Here is a 16,826-nt window from a genome sequence, read left to right on the forward strand (position 1 = left end):
CCCAAGGGCGGTGTACCAATTGTCTCCTGGGATCCTTTTCAGTTTTACAACCGCCTTTCCCCTTTCCTTCCTGAGTGGACCCAATTTACCTCGGATTGTTGGGTCCTACGCACGGTAGAATTCGGATACCACCTCCAGTTTATTTCACTCCCACTCTCCCAACCCCCCTCCTCGTCCCTCTTCAGGGACCTCTCTCACGAGCAATTCCTCTTGCCATGGGAGCTATAGAGGAGGTACCGAAGGACTTAAGGGGCAAGAGGTTCTATTCCCGGTATTTCCTTTCGCCTTGGGGATTAGGAGGCCTCAGGCCTATCCCAGACCTTCGAGGACTGAACAAGTTCATGAAAAAGTTGAAGTTCCGCATGGTATCCGTGGGGACCATCATCCCATCCTTGGATCCCGGAGACTGGTATGCCACCCGCAACATGAAGGATGCATATTTCCACATTGCCATTTACCCTCCACACAGATGGTACTTCGGGTTTGTGGTCAACCATCAGCATTTTCAGTTTACGGTCCTTCTGTTTGGCCTCTCTACAGCCCCTCGGGTATTGACGAAGTGCATGGCTGTAGTCGCTGCCTCCTTCCGTCGTCGAATACATGTCTTCCTGTACCTTGATGATTGGCTCATTCAAGGGACTTCCGAGGCCCAAGTCACCGGTCATGTGGGCGTCGTCAAGGACCTCTTCATGCGACTAGGCCTGATGATCAACCTAGAGAAATCTACTCTAGTGCCCACACAAAGAATAGAGTTCATTGGGGCCATCCTGGACTCCAGTCTCGCAAGGGCCAGTTTACCACGACCCCGATTTCAGGCAATAATATCAATTATACAAAGCCTTCAAAACTTCCCGACAACCTCAGCTCGCACTTGTCTCAGCCTCCTTGGTCACATGGCTGCCTGCACGTTCGTGACCAAGCACGCCAGACTACGTCTGCGTCCCCTTCAAACTTGGCTCACCTCGGTTTACCACCCAGGCAGGGACGCCATAGACATGGTAGTCGCCATTCTCCCAAGCATCCTAGGCTCCCTCAACTGGTGGCTGACGCCCTCCCTGGTGTGTGCAGGACTGCCGTTCCATCCGCCACAGCCCTCCATGCCCCTGACGACGGACGCGTCATCTCTTGGCTGGAGTGCTCACCTCGGACATCTTGCACTCAAGGCCTTTGGTCGTCTCAGGAGCTGGCGTTGCACATAAATGTCCGAGAACTAAGAGCAGTCCACCTGGCGTGCCAGGCGTTCCAGCAACATCTACAGGGCCATTGTATCTGTGTTTACAGACAACACAATGGCCATGTACTACATAAACAAGTAGGAATGGACACGATCCTCCCCCCTTTGTCGGGAGGCGATCCAACTATGGGACTTTTGCATAGCCCACTCAATAGACCTGGTAGCGTCCTTTCTCCCAGGAGTGTGGAACACTCTGGCAGATGAACTCAGCAGATCCTTCCTGTCTCACGAGTGGTCGATTCGTTCGGACATTATACATTCTGTCTTCCGGAAGTGGAGATTTCCCCACATAGACCTCTTCGCTTCCCGCGAGAACAGGAAATGCCAGAGGTACTGCTTCTTCCAAGGTCTCTCCCCAGGTTCGATCTTGGATGCCTTCCTGATTCCGTGGAAGAGCCAGCTACTTTATGCCTTTCCACCATTCCCGTTGGTTCACAAGGTCCTACTAAAGCTCTGCAGGGACAGAGCTCGCCTGATCATGATCGCCCCTGCGTGGCCCAGGCAATACTGGTACACCATGTTGCTCAACCTGTCGATAGCCAAACCAATCACCCTGCCTCTTCATCCAGACCTCATTACTCAGGACCACGGCAGACTTCACCACCCAGACCTGCAGTCCCTTCACCTCACGGCATGGCTGCTGCATGGTTAACCCAGTCAGTTACGTTGCTCTGCCCCAGTGCAACAAGTACTCCTGGGTAGCAGAAAACCTTCCACTCGGTCTACGTATCTGGCCAAGTGGAAGCGTTTCTCCTGCTGGTGCAAAACGCAAAATGTTACTCCGACCGAGGTCTCGATCCCCACCATCCTGGACTACCTCTGGTCTCTCAAGCAGCAGGGCCTAGCAGTATCATCATTGAGGGTGCACTTGGCGGCCATTTCTATCTTCCACCCAGGAGAAAGTGGCCGCTCCGTGTTTTCACACCCTATGGTTTCCAGGTTCCTCAAGGGCTTGGAGCGCCTATACCCCCAAGTACGCCGCCCTGCCCCTACCTGGGATCTCAATCTAGTCTTAACTAGACTTATGTCTCCACCATTCGAGCCGTTGGCAACTTGCTCGCTGCTATACCTGTCCTGGAAGACAGTTTTCCTCATAGCCATTATATTGGCCAGACGAGTCTCTGAGCTTCGGGCTCTCACGGTGGACCCACCGTATACTGTGTTTCACAAGGACAAGGGGCAGTTGCGACCGCACCCAGCGTTCCTCCCTAAAGTGGTATCGGCCTTCCATACCAATCAGGACGTCTTCCTTCCAGTCTTCTTCCCGAAGCTGCACTCATCACGACGGGAACAACAATTGCACTTCCTAGATGTCCGTAGGGCACTCGCATTTTATATCGACCGGATGAAGCCCTTTCATAAATCGCCCCAGCTCTTCGCTGCAGTGGCAGACCGAATGAAGGGCCTACCTGTCTCCTCCCAGAGTGACGGCGTGCATCCGCACTTGCTATGACTTGGCTCATGTTCCCTCGGGCCATCTCACTGCACATTCTATCAGGGCTCAGGCCTCATCTGCTGCCTTCCTGGCTCATGTACCAATCCAGGAAATATGTCACGCAGCTACCGGGTCCTCAGTCCACACCTTTGCTTCGTGTTATGCTCTGGTTCAACAGTCTAGAGATGATGCAGCCTTTGGCTCAGCAGTTTTGCATTCTGCCACATCTCACTCCGACCCCACTGCCTAGGTAAGGCTTGGGAGTCACCTAATTGGAATGGATATGAGCAATCATTCGAAGAAGAAAAGACGGTTACTCACCTTTGTAACTGTTGTTCTTTGAGATGTGTTGCTCATATCCATTCCAAATCCGCCCTCCTTCCCCACTGTCGGAGTAGACGGCAAGAAGGAACTGAGGGACGGTTGGGTCGGCAGGGGTATATATCTGGTGCCATAGCGGCGCCACTCCAGGGGGCGTCCAGCCGACCCACCGAGTGTTGGTAGGGTAAAAGTCTTTCGATGAACGTGCATGCGGCACGCGCACACCTAATCGAAATGGATGTGAGCAACACATCTCAAAGAACAACAGTTACAAAGATGAGTAACCATCTTTTACCAGGCCAGTGGTCTCTAAATAGGTTTATGTTCACTTTTTATATATAAAAAATCTCAGTTAGTAACTGAGGACTAACAGTGTTCACCCTCAGAGCACTACCAGTTCTGCATGCTTTTTTAATATTTTTTTGCAGTTTAAACAGCACTCTCTGTGCCTGTGTACCCAGTTGGACAAGTCGTCCTCCTCCTTCTCCCACAATCTAGTACCCTGCCCTATATGCAGATGCTGCTGCTCTGTATGTGCGTCCAACATGCACTATTTTCCCAGAATCCAGTGATTTAAGGGTTAGACAGCATAGTAAGTTTGGATGTACACAGTTGCGATAGCAAGACCTCTGCTGTGTGTACAGTTGATGGTGCCATTAAGTGGTTACAAAATCATAGTTAAGTGATGTAGTGCAGACAGGCCTTATTAGCTGTCCTGATAGGAGCAAGAACCTGATGTTCTTGATATTACCAATAGGAAAAAAAACAAGGTCATCTTCACACATCAGAAAAGCGGATTAGGAAGGAGCACAAACTTAATTTTTCTTTACAGTTTGTCTTCTAATATACAGATAAAATAAATGTGGTGTGGACTGTATCTTCTGTTTTAACTTGCAAATAAACAAAAAGATTTGGTTCTATTTTAGGATTTTATATTGCAGCCCATCACCATAATATTTGAACACTGTCCATGTAAAATGATGATAGTGGTCCCTAGTGAGGTTTGTGAGGTCACTTCTTGCATGTGGTGTAAAAATTCTGCTTGAGGCATCTGGAGTGAATACAGTCTTTCTAAGGTTAAAAATAAACTAGAAAGGAGAGGAGGCTGTCTTTCTACATCATCAAAGGAGCAATAAAAAACACAGATGCAAGTGCTTCACATTAACGAGTACTATAGAACTGCCATCCATATGGGGTAGTCAGACGACCACTATTAATGTTAGCCAACGGATGCCTTCACTAGTGAATAGGTTTCTCCTCGAAGGTTGTTAAACACTGGGTCTGATGACTCGGAAGTAGGCTCTCTGTGGGCCAGGACTGAGTCTGTTTATTGCCCCCTTGTTCAGGTACCTATGACCAATAGTAGCAAGTTAGTCTGTAGTGTATACAGAGTTCTGTCCCAGACACTGACAACAGAAACAACCCATATGATGTTAACTATTGCAAGTCTTTAAATAATGACACTGAGCATCTAGAAGCAGAGTGGTAATAGCAAGAAGTTCAATGCAGCCCCAGAGCAACAAGCATGAGTATACAGTATGCAGGACTTAATACAATACTTCTTCGAGTGATTGCTCATATCCATTCCAGTTAGGTGTGCGCATCGCGCGTGCACGTTCGTTGGAAGATTTTTACCCTAGCAACTCTAGCGGGCCGGCAGGTGGCCCCCTAGAGTGGCGCCGCCATGGCGCCTGATATCTACCCCTGCCTGCCCGTCCGCTCCTCAGTTCCTTCTTACCGCCGTGTCAGTCGTTGGAACTGTGGAGCGCGGCATAGCTGTCCTCCACGTCCCTAGCTCTCCATTGTATCGTTGTTCTACTAGTTGTTGTATTTAGTTGTAGTTGTAGTTAGGTATAGAATATTAGTTGATAGTTGTATTTACTTATTGTATATAGTTAGCGGGCTTGGGCTCTAGCCCTCCCCGGCGCCGGGCTCATGCCCGGTTCGCCGGGGTTCAAACAGTGCTCGGCCTGCAAGAAGCCAATGCCCACGAGCGATCCCCACGACTCCTGCTTAAAGTGCCTCAGGGAATCGCATATTTCTGAGAAGTGCCGCATTTGCAAGGCATTTAAGCCAAGGACCAAGAAGGAGAGAGATCAGCGCTTAAAGACTCTCCTCATGGAAGCAGCGCTTAACCCTCCGTCCTCGACACCAAGTGCCGGCTCTGCTCCAGCACCGGACCGCACTGGGCCCGGGAAAACGCCTCGGCACCGACCTTCCCCGGCACCGGGCCCCGACGCAAGACCTTCGACGTCCACCACTCCGGCCAAGCCGACTCGAACGCAGCGCCCAGCACCGACTACTGCTGCAGCACCGTTACCAGGGATTCCGTCGACTCCGGGCCCGGGGGGTCCATCGAGTCCGGTCCCTCACAGCTCCCCCATAAGATCCGGGGTTGAGCTAATGGTCCCCTTGACGCCTGAGACATTTTCCTCGGCTAGGGACCTGATAGCACTAACTGAGTCTACGCTGCCTCAACCCCCAGTGCCTCCGGTGCGGGTTCTACAATCTAAAGGCAAGCCTGTGGCCATGCGAGCGCCGTCTCTGGATTCACCGAGCCGGCACCGATCCCCATCGTGGTCCCGGCACCGTTCCCGGTCCTGTGGGCGGTCTCGATCAAGGCGCCGCTCGCAGTCCTGGCACCACTCTCCGCAGCAGTACCTGTAGTACTCGCGGCGCCGGTCCTCTTCACGACGGTCCTGATACTCCCGGCACTGCTCTGGCTCGAGCCATTGCGACCGGCACCGAGATTCGAGAAGCTGTTCCCAACGTCGGCGTTCCAGATCCCGGTCAACCTCCCGGCACCGCGCTGGTGGCAGGTCCCAGTCTCGATCCCGGCACCGCTATGACTCCCAGCACCGAGGAGGTCTCCGCCGTCTGGAGCGAAGGACCCATATCAGTCCCGTTCGGCTCCTCCCTGGCCGTCCCGAGAGCCATCTGTCTCCTCCCAAGCAGACAGCACGTACGCCATGGACACTGACGGGCCTGCTGCTCTCTTCCATGATCCCCCCCCCCGCCCCATCAGGAACATGGACCACAACAGTGGGGCTTCTGGACTCCCTGGGCATATCATCAAGCCCAAGGCCCTCAGCAGATTCCCCCGCGTTCGACGGCATCTGAACACAGGGCTCCGGAGGCCACATTTTCTCGTCCTCCCCCTTCCCCTGCAGAGGAGGGGTTGTCTCACCGTCAGGACCCTGATCTCCCTCCAGAGTAGGATGCAGTGCTACAGGCAGAGCCTCCTGCAGATCCACTCTTGCCGGGTGTCTCCTCATCATCCTCCCCGGATGAAGCAGTGGCTGGAACGACATCCACCAGCCCTCCTCCGCTTGACTTCAGGGCGCATCAGGACCTCCTCAGGCGCGTGGCGCAAAACATGAACTTACAGGCTGAGGAGGTCTCAGAAATTGAGGATCCGCTGGTGAGCATATTATCTGCCGATACATCCACTCAAATCACCCTTCCTTTCATCCAGACCATTCAGGCCAATGCCAATACCATCTGGCAGTCACCGGCGTCCGTTCCCCCTGCTGCACGCGGAGTGGAGCACAAGTACATGGTGCCCTCGAAGGGGTATGAGTATCTATATGTTCACCTGCCCCTGTGCTCCCTCGTCGTACAATCTGTGAACGAGAGGGAGCGCCATGGTCAACAGGCCCCGGCACCAAAGTCTAAGGAAGCGAGGTGCATGGACCTGCTCGGCCGAAAGGTCTATTCTGCGGGCGCCCTCCAGCTTCGGGTGTCCAATCAACAGGCTCTCCTTAGCCGCTACACTTACAACACCTGGGCGGCAGCAGACAAATTTAAGGAGCTGCTTCTGCAAGATGCACGTCAAGAATTCTCTGCGATCCTTGACGAGGGCAAGAAGGTAGCGAGAACTTCCCTACAAGCATCTCTGGATGCCGCAGATTCGGCCGCCAGGACTCTAGCTTCTGGCGTTACCATGCGCCGCATTTCCTGGCTACAGGTCTCTGGCCTCCCTCCGGAGCTCCAGTATACCATCCAGGATCTCCCGTTTGAAGGCCAGGGCCTGTTCTCGGACAAAACTGACCTCAGGCTACAAAGCCTCAAAGACAATAGGGTCATTATGCGCTCACTGGGGATGCATACACCCGTCACCCAGTGCAGACCCTTCCGGCCTCAACAACAACGCCAGCCCTACCCCCAACCCCGGCAGAGGCAAGACTTCGCCAGACGACGAAGTAGAAATGGCCGACGTAGACAATCGGGCAACCAAGGAGGACAAAACCAGAGCTCCTCCAAGGCTCCCTCTGGCCCGAAACCTTCATTTTGAAGGTGTGCCCGAGGGCGCTGCACCAGTTTCCCTCACGGATCCGTCCCCTCCCTTTTCCAACCGTCTTTCGTTTTTCTTCCCTGCGTGGTCCCGCCTAACATCCGACCGATGGGTCTTACGCACGTTGCAACTTGGATACCATCTGCAATTCGTTTCGCACCCTCCCTCGTCCCTCTTCAGGGACCCCTCTCATGAGCAACTCCTCCTTCAGGAGGTGCGAACGCTCCTCGCCAAAGGAGCCATAGAGGAGGTTCCAGAGAGCGAGCAGGGCAAGGGGTTTTATTCCCGTTATTTTCTGATCCCCAAAGCCAAGGGAGGCCTCAGGCCTATCCTTGACCTGCGGGAACTCAACAGATACGTGGTGAAGTTGAAGTTCCGTATGGTATCCTTGGGGACTATTGTCCCATCCCTGGATCCTGGAGACTGGTACACCGCCCTCGACATGCAAGACGTCTACTTTCATATAGCCATCTTCCCGCCCCACAGATGGTTCCTTCGGTTCGTGGTCAACTGCCGCCACTGTCAATTCGCGGTCCTCCCGTTCGGCCTCTCTACGACCCCAAGGGTGTTAACCAAGCATATGGCTGTAGTTGTCGCCCACCTTCGTCGCAGTCTCATACATGTATTTCCATACCTCGACGACTGGCTGATGCAGGGATCCTCCGAGGCACAAGTCCTCAGCCACGTCCGCATGGTCAACAGACTTTTCGCGAGCTTGAGTCTAATTCTCAATGTAGAAAAGTCAACACTAATCCCCACTCAGAGGATAGAGTTTATTGGAGCCCTTCTGGACTCTACTCTGGCCAGAGCCGTTCTTCCTCTATCAAGGTTCCAAACCTTGAGGGCCATCATACAACGACTGCAGGCAGCACCCTTGACCTCAATTCGCACTTGCCTGACTCTATTGGGCCACATGGTGGCCTGCACGTTTGTCACGGGGTATGCGCGGCTTCGCATGAGGCCCCTCCAGTCCTGGCTCATCACTCAGTACCGTCCAGCCAGGCACCCTCTGGACACGATTGTCACCGTCCCCCAGGACGTATTGGGCTCCCTGCAGTGGTGGCTGGATCAGTCCGTGGTGTGCGCAGGACTCCCGTTCCACCCGCCCCAGCCCTCAGTGTCCCTGACAACGGATGCCTTAGATCTAGGCTGGGGGGCCCATCTCGGAACCCTGCGGACCCAAGGCCGGTGGTCACCTCAAGAGCTGACCCTCCACATCAACGTACGGGAATTAAGGGCGGTCTGCCTTGCTTGCCAAATGTTCCGTCAACAACTTCAGGGCCGCTGTGTCTCGGTGTTCACCGACAACACAACGACCATGTATTATATAAACAAGCAGGGCGGCACGAGGTTTTCTCCCCTGTGTCAGGAGACCGTGAGGCTCTGGGACTTCTGCATAGCCCACTCCATTCACCTCATCGCATCCTTCCTTCCCGGGGTTCGGAACACGCTGGCGGATCATCTGAGCAGATCCTTCCTTTCCCACAAGTGGTCCCTTCGCCCGGACGTCGCCCTTTCACTCTTCCGGAGGTGGGGATGTCCCTGGATGGACCTCTTCGCGTCCCGAGGGAACAGGAAGTGCCAGATGTTCTGCTCCTTTCAAGGCCTCGAACCAGGTTCGGTAGCAGACGCCTTCCTTATTCCATGGACAATGCACCTGTTCTACGCATTCCCTCTGTTCCCGCTCGTGCACAAGGTCCTTCTGAAGGTGCGCAGGGACAGGGCCCGCTTGATCATGATAGCTCCAGCGTGGCCCTGGCAACACTGGTACTCCATGTTGCTGGACCTGTCTCTGGCTGACCCTGTCCCCCGCCTCTTCACCTGGACCTGATCACTCAGGACCACGGCAGGCTCCGTCACCCGGATCTTCAATCGCTGCACCTCACGGCGTGGCTCCTGAGTGGCTGACCTGGTCTGAAATGCGTTGCTCTCCCCAGTGCGTCAAGTGCTCCTGGAGAGCAGGAAGCCTTCCACCAGAGCGACATATTCGGCCAAATGGAAGCGCTTCACGTGCTGGTGTGCTAATCGGAACTTCCTTCCCACTGCGGTCTCCATCTCTACTATCCTTGACTACCTCTGGTCCCTCAAACAACAGGGCCTGGTGGTGTCATCTCTAAGGGTTCACTTGGCCATTTCCACCTTCCACCCAGGAAGGGATGGCCGCTCGGTGTTTTCTCACCCAATGGTGATTAGGTTCCTTAAAGGTCTGGAGCGTCTTTACCCACAGATTCGCCGCCCCGCCCCCACCTGGGACCTGAACCTGGTTCTGGCCCGGCTCATGTCCTCTCCCTTTAAGCCTTTGGCAACTTGCTCCCTTCTGTACCTCTCCTGGAAGACCACCTTCCTGGTGGCCATCACCTCCGCTAGACGGGTGTCGGAGCTCCGGGCCCTCACAGTAGATCCCCCGTATACTGTGTTCCACAGGGACAAGGTGCAGCTGAGACCGCACCCAGCCTTTCTCCCCAAGGTGGTCTCGGCCTTTCACCAGGAGATCTTTCTCCCTGTCTTTTTCCGGAAACCCCATTCGTCCCGCAGGGAGCAGCAGCTTCACTCACCGGACATCCGTAGGGCGCTCGCCTTTTATATAGAGCAAACCAAGCCGTTCCGCAAATCCCCCCAGCTCTTTGTGGCGCTAGCGGAACGTGTCAAAGGGTTGCCCGTCTCATCTCAAAGAATCTCATCGTGGGTGACGTCCTGTATCCGAGCCTGTTATGATTTGGCTCATACCCCTCCGGGCCACGTGACTGCACATTCTACCAGGGCTCAAGCCTCATCGACGGCTTTCCTCGCCCATGTGCCCATCCAGGAGATCTGTAGGGCAGCGACCTGGTCCTCCATTCATACTTTCGCTTCCCATTATGCCCTGGTCCAGCAGTCCAGAGATGACGTGGCCTTCGGCTCCGCCGTGCTCCACGCCGCGACTTCTGACTCTGACCCCACCGCCTAGGTAAGGCTTGGGATTCACCTAACTGGAATGGATATGAGCAATCACTTGAAGAAGAAAAGACGGTTACTCACTTTTGTAACTGTTCTTCGAGATGTGTTGCTCATATCCATTCCACACCCGCCCTCCTTCCCCACTGTCGGAGTAGCCGGCAAGAAGGAACTGAGGAGCGGACGGGCCGGCAGGGGTACATATCAGGCGCCATGGCGGCGCCACTCTAGGGGGCGACCTGCCGGCCCGCCGGAGTTGCTAGGGTAAAAATCTTCCGATGCACGTGCGGCGCGCAAACCTATCTGGAATGGATATGAGCAACACATCTCGAAGAACAACAGTTACAAAGGTGAGTAACCGTCTTTTACCCTTGATGATCAGTAAATTGACTTTTCTTAAACCAGCCTAGCATAATGGCCATGGAAAATTTACAAGGGCAGGTATAAAATCTTTACCTGTTCATTACCATGATAATTAGAGAAACAAAACAATACACAACCTTCTCTTATCAAATAATTATTCCCAGGTGACTGAAATATTGTGCTGCTATTTTTAAACTGTCATTAGATATTCCTTGTTTGGTTTTTCCAAATCCTCAGTCTGTTTTTCTTTTTAGTTTTTTAAATATATCTGAGCAGGATCGAGAAGACGACTACCTGCCTAGCACAGACTGCTCTGATTCCAGTAGTAGTGAGGAAGAAGAGAGCATGATGCCCTGTACACCCAAAAGGAAAATGAGATCAAGCACTACACTAAGCACCCCAAAATCTTTGAGGAAACCCTCTGATATCATCTCTGCTAAGACCCCCAGAAAAACTGTAAGTTTCCTGGAGGCCATTGGCCTGAAAAACATTTGCTCTGGGTTTTGTTAGTTCTAACTAAGCCATTTGTTTCATCTGTGTGTTTCATGCATATATACCAGGGGTTAGCAACCTTTCAGAAGTGGTGTGCTTGAATCATCATTTATTCACTCTAATTTAAGGTTTTGCGTGCCAGTCATACATTTTAATGTTTTTAGAAGGTCTCTTTCTATAAGTCTTTAATATATAACACAACTATTGTTGTATGTAAAGTAAATAAGGTTTTTAAAATGCTTAAGAAGCTTCATTTAAAATGAAATTAAAATGCAGAGCCCCCCAGACCGGTGGCCAGGACCCGGGCAGTGTGAGTGCCACTGGAAATCAGCTCGCGTGTCGCCTTCAGCACTTGTGCCATAGGTTGCCTACCCCTGATGTATACCAAGGTGAACAAAGCATCTGGAGCAAAGTGGCTCAGTGTGCGAAATAAGATACCTGCTGAATTATGTATGTTGTGCCACTATAAATCAGAAGAGGCCAGCCTTAGGGGAGGAAATGTTGTTCTGGACTGGAGGTGAAAGCTAGGATAACATGCACATCTATAACTTATCTTATGGATTATGCCTCTGCTTCCTGAAACAAAATAGAAATGAAGTCCTTTGTTACTAATGCCTGAAATCAGTGTTTCTCAAATTGTGGATCAGGACACAGGTCCCTGACTGATGGTAGGTAGAACAGAAAACTCTTGAGTAGGGAGGTGGTCCATGAAAGAATCTTTATTTGAAAAAGTGATGTACAATATAGTTGAAGAATCCCACCTTTAAACTATTAAAACTGAAACTATTTAAATCTATTTATGTTACCATTGATGGTCTTCTGTGTTATACAGTGCCTAACAGTGGGGTCCTGATTGGTAACTGGTTCTTCTAGGCACTATAGTAATACAAATAATTGAGGTGCTGCTTATTTGCTTTGTTTTTCAGTTGGACACTGAAATTAGACAGGAGAGTCACTGCCTGTTCAGTCTCTCTGGTTCTTGTGGTTTTACAGCACCGCAAAGGGGATTGTTTAAATTTAAAAACTCATCAGATGCTTAAAAGTTTCATGGGATTTTTTTTATTGGGAGTTTCAAATATTCCCCTTTTAAAAAAAAAAAAAAAAAAGCCTAAATGTTATGTCTAAATCTTTGTCAAATATCCTTAATAAAGTCCAGCTCTCGCCTCACCTTCACACCCTGAAATCCTCAAATGATCTCTTAGTATAAACAATCTTTTGCAAATGTTGACGGAAGATTGTCTCTAATATAAATACATCTAATACTATGTAGAACCTACTTCTGGGGTTTGAGGATTTTGACTTTTCTCTGCAGCCTGAGCCAAGAACCCCCAAGACGCCCCGAAATGCTACTCCCAGAATTCCCATTCGAAACCAAGCAACAGAGAAACCAGCCAATGTGCTGGAAGAGGCCCGATTAAGGTAAAGTGTAGCAGAGGGATTATCCTGTTTCTTCAACAGAGAAATGAGGAAGAGGGGGTAACACCAAGGAAATGCCACCTTTGCTTTATTCATGTGGAGTAAAGGCACAAATGCTATTTCCAAGCTAAGGGTTTCCTCAAGAACTGGCAATAGCAGAAGCATCCTTGGTTCAGAGACTAAGGACAGGAATACTCTTCAGGATTAAAAACATTTAGACTGGTCTATGCATACTAAGGGCTTGTCTACACTGGCAGTTTTACAGCGCTGCAACTTTCTCGCTCAGGGATGCGAAAAAACACCTGAGCGCAGCAAGTTGCAGCACTGTAAAGCGCTAGCGTAAACAGTGTCCCGGTGCTGGGAGCCGTGCCCCTCGTTGAGATGGGTTTTTTTAGAGTGCTAGGATAGCTCTCTCCCAGCGCTGCGTCGCGACCACACAAGGCACATTAAAGTGCTGCCAGTGTCGATTAGCCCTAAATTTAGGTTTCTGGATATGTAAATTTTCCTCCAACATTTTCCTTTTTGCTTCTCAACAATATTAATTACTAAGATCCCTGAGGTACAGAAATGGTAGCAATATTTATTTTACTCTGCACGATGCTAGAGAATCAATGGGTTTCTTCTAGCTTCTGCAGAGCACTTACACACTGGCTCCCATTAGTGAAAAAAACACTAGTTACTGGTTTGAGTTCTGCATGCTCCGTTGAAATAAATGCTTGTAGGATTGGCTGTGTCTTTCTCTCAACTCCTTCCCTTTACTTGACTCTCTCACCCCCAATACTTCCTGTTATCAGGTTCCTCTATTCCTTCATTCTTTCCTTTTTGTGATTTTTTGTAATTTTGTCTGGGCAAGTAGTAGATGACTCTTCCTGACTTTTGCACATCTATGCTGTTTGCTTGCGGAGATCAGAGCATGTGGTATCTGGAAGTTTTGGGAGAACATATGTGAAGGCTAGGTAAAGGTCACTTTCTATAAGATGTAAGGTTCCTTTTAAAACAAAAACAAAAAATAAACCAAGCACTCTTACAGTGTAAAGCAGATTCAAAGTATCTATATGTATTTGTCTGTGTGTGTAGGAAGAGGGGGATTCTTCCCACTTGCCTTTCTGCAAGTTGGAGCTTTGAAAACTCTAAAATCTTGACTAGTGTGTTTTTTCTTTTTGTTTCAATCAAAGGCTGCACGTTTCCACCATCCCAGGTTCCTTGCCTTGCCGAGAAGAGGAGTTCCAGGATATCTATAATTTTGTAGAAAGCAAACTTATTGATGGAACAGGAGGGTGAGTTGTCTCATGGCCTACTTCTGTATACAGTTCGGGGGTTGGTCAGAGGCAGCTATTAGCACTTCAGCAGGCTGTTTGAGTAAATAGAGAGAAATTTTATTCCACTGAAATGCAATTTGGGAAAGGAAAGGAGGCAGTAAACCACCCAGATCATGTTTGTCTGTGGCAGAAGAGCAGCAGTAGTGTGGCATCTAATCTTTCTGAACAAGTTATTCCCAGTATGTTGAAATTCATATAATCCTAGTAGCGTTTTGCTTTTGACTCTATTTGATAAAAAACTCTCCTGTAGTCTTTCTGCTTACTCAGATTTCAACTAAAGACTGAGATCTTTCCCAGCACATCTGAAATTGACTACATAATTTTTTTTGCCTGTTCTATAGAAGTAGTTATAACTCATATAATCTTTATGACCTTGCTGTTAGGCAGGCAAGCGTTATCCGCAATGTGCCGATAGAAAAGCTGAAGTTCAGGGACTTGCCCAAGGCAACAAAAAGGAGTCATTTTCAAAGATGGGTTTAGAATTTGGGAGTTCTCAGTCCTGTGTGCAGGTCACTGGGATCATGAATGGATCCTCTCCTGTTGCAGGTGTATGTACATTTCTGGGGTTCCTGGAACAGGCAAAACAGTAACTGTTCATGAAGTAATTCGTTGTCTCCAACAAGCAGCAGAAAATGATGAGCTACCATCCTTCCAGTTCATAGAAATCAATGGCATGAAGCTGACTGACCCTCACCAGGCCTATGTGCAAATATTACAGGTGAGCAAGGCCTCTCTGACATATCCCTTAAATGAAGGGAAATTGAACTCCTGTCACTTTTCTTTCTCAGATCCCTATGCCCAGCCTTATGTGAGCTATACCTCTAACTAACACATCCCAGCAGTCCTCTCAAGGAACAGCATGCTTTTCTCCTAGGACAGACTTGTAAAGTGATCTCATTTTGGAGATTTCTGCTATTAAGGCTGGAGAGATTGTTCCATGAGTACTTTGATATATTAAACTTAACCAAGGCAGCAGCACCAAGGAAATCAGGTTTTATAACATCAGTTCCTTTAAAAATATTACAGAGTAGATTCCTGATTTCCTCCCCACCCATAATTCTTTGTGCATGCTTGCCTGTGCGTCTGAAAGTTGCTGAGCTGACATTACGAGAGGCCACTCTAGCAACAGAATAGTTACCTAAAGGATGACAGACCTGATTGTCAGGGCTGAACCATGGTGGCAAAGAGGAACTGCCTCTGTGGATCATACAGTATTTTCAATCTCCCTGACAAGTTAATCCTTAGTATCTCTCCTGAAGCTGCCACGAATGCTGCCAGTTGAGAGGGAAAGTATTTTATTGTGTGGACACCAGTCTTCTAGGAACTGTTCTGAGACCACTAAATAGCAATCAATGGTAACAGGTCATGGCCTCTGTCAATCTAGGCTGTCAAACCAGTGACCTAGAAATGAAAGTTCTTTGTTCCATTACTAGTTTTCTGAAACATCAGTTCCTTCTCTTGCAAGATTCCTGTTCCTAATTGAAGTTCAAGATTGCATTTGCCCTGGGGTTGGTGGTATTGGCTGAGCTACAAATGTTTCTATGCTAATGTAAGAAAGGTATTTGTTGTGGGGGAAGTGTGCAGGTGTAAGGTAGTGGTGAGAGGAGTGCAGAAAGTGGCTGCTGTAGCCATGGCCCTCCGCTCTGCAGCACAATGAAACCAAGTTCCATGGCAAGCCTCTCTCAGTTCCAAGGTACTTTTTTGCCATATGATATCCTCCCAACTCTGACAAAAACACACACAACTATGGATCACTGTAGAAAATGATCACTGATGTAAAATTGGTCAAGGATTATTTTCAACAATGATTAATTTTGACAATAGGGCATCTTCACTGCTTTCCATAAGGCTAGTTTCTGTCAGCCTCACCATTTGTGATGTTATGCAGGCATCCCAGCTTAGAACATCCTTCCTCTCCCCTGGGTTCCAGGCCAGGGGAGTGTTTAGCCAACTTAAACTACTCATCTTTCTGGTTCCCCGGGCCTTGACTGCTGCACTGCTCTCCAGGCAGCTCAGCCTGCCAACATACACTTCTGGTTCCAGCTAATTCCCTGGCTGAGAGCTTGTCCAGCTCTGGTTCCCTGACCTGCTGCTATATGGCTCCATGGAAGAGTGCCGGGAACAAGCACTGTAATCCATTTGACTCTCCCTTGTGAGGAAAGCAACAGGCAGCTACCAGCAGGTTTTGGCAGAGATCAGGGAGTGAGAAAACAGAACTTCAGGCCTCATGCTGTAGCAAAATGGCAAATTCTGTGGCAAAAATACTGAATTCCATGGCATCTTGGGAAAATGCAAAATTCCATAGCTGTGGAATCATGGAGTCCATGGGACCTGATTCAGATAACCAAGGGAGTGCACACCTCTCAATTGTTATTTCAGGCTGTCTTCGGATTGAGGAAGAAAATAATGCATCGATTTACATTTCGTTTTTTTGAGGTTACCTTTGCAATCCTCAGTCCTAGAAACAATTTTTTAAAATGAAAGCTGATATTCTGGAGCACGGTTCTGCACCAACTGGTGAATTCTGCAGTCATGGAATTCATAGTGCCCTGTCTTATAATGTGTGGAAGGGAGAAGAACGTACTTTATATGCCCCTTCCTAAAAATCACGTTTACCTGGTTTTCCTGTACCCACATGACTCTGAACTTATTGGCTATCTGACTGATATGTATGTGATGTAATTCTGAAATGGTCACACTGATTCCTATGAGCCTCAACAGCTGCAGAGGAAAAGCTATAATATGGACAGCAGTTGACATTATTACCTCTTGCTTTGTAGATCAATTCAGAAGTAAACCTGGAGAAAGATTAGACAGAAGAGTAAATTATTCAGTCCAAGGTCGTCTTGGCTATACATAAATTCTTTAATATGGACCTGAGATTGCCGGAGTCAGATAAGTTATTCTTGCAGCTGATTTGGGCTGGCAGCAGGGCTTTGTTATTTCAGGGTTTCTGTGAAGCCCTCTTCAAGTGTGTCTGCTTATATATTTCTAAGACAGTCTTCAAGGGTTTGTTGC

At 49.4% G+C, this 16,826-nt stretch overlaps 1 protein-coding gene across 5 annotated transcripts in view; it reads left to right on the top strand.

The window, feature by feature from the left end:
* ORC1 (origin recognition complex subunit 1) overlaps positions 1 to 16,826 on the top strand; it is a 49,371-nt gene that overhangs the window by 23,285 nt on the left and 9,260 nt on the right. For 3 of the 5 annotated variants that reach the window (XM_050963683.1, XM_050963685.1, XM_050963686.1), the window contains 4 exons: positions 10,836 to 11,037; positions 12,386 to 12,492; positions 13,665 to 13,766; positions 14,355 to 14,526. In XM_050963683.1, coding sequence (XP_050819640.1) covers positions 10,836 to 11,037; positions 12,386 to 12,492; positions 13,665 to 13,766; positions 14,355 to 14,526 — 583 coding nt within the window. Of the gene's footprint in view, positions 1 to 10,835; positions 11,038 to 12,343; positions 12,493 to 13,664; positions 13,767 to 14,354; positions 14,527 to 16,826 lie in introns of all 5 variants that reach the window. The other 2 variants (XM_050963682.1, XM_050963684.1) reach the window with 1 other exon arrangement.

The sequence above is a fragment of the Gopherus flavomarginatus genome, chromosome 7 (genome assembly GCF_025201925.1).
Source record: "Gopherus flavomarginatus isolate rGopFla2 chromosome 7, rGopFla2.mat.asm, whole genome shotgun sequence".
Lineage (NCBI taxonomy): Eukaryota > Metazoa > Chordata > Testudines > Testudinidae > Gopherus > Gopherus flavomarginatus.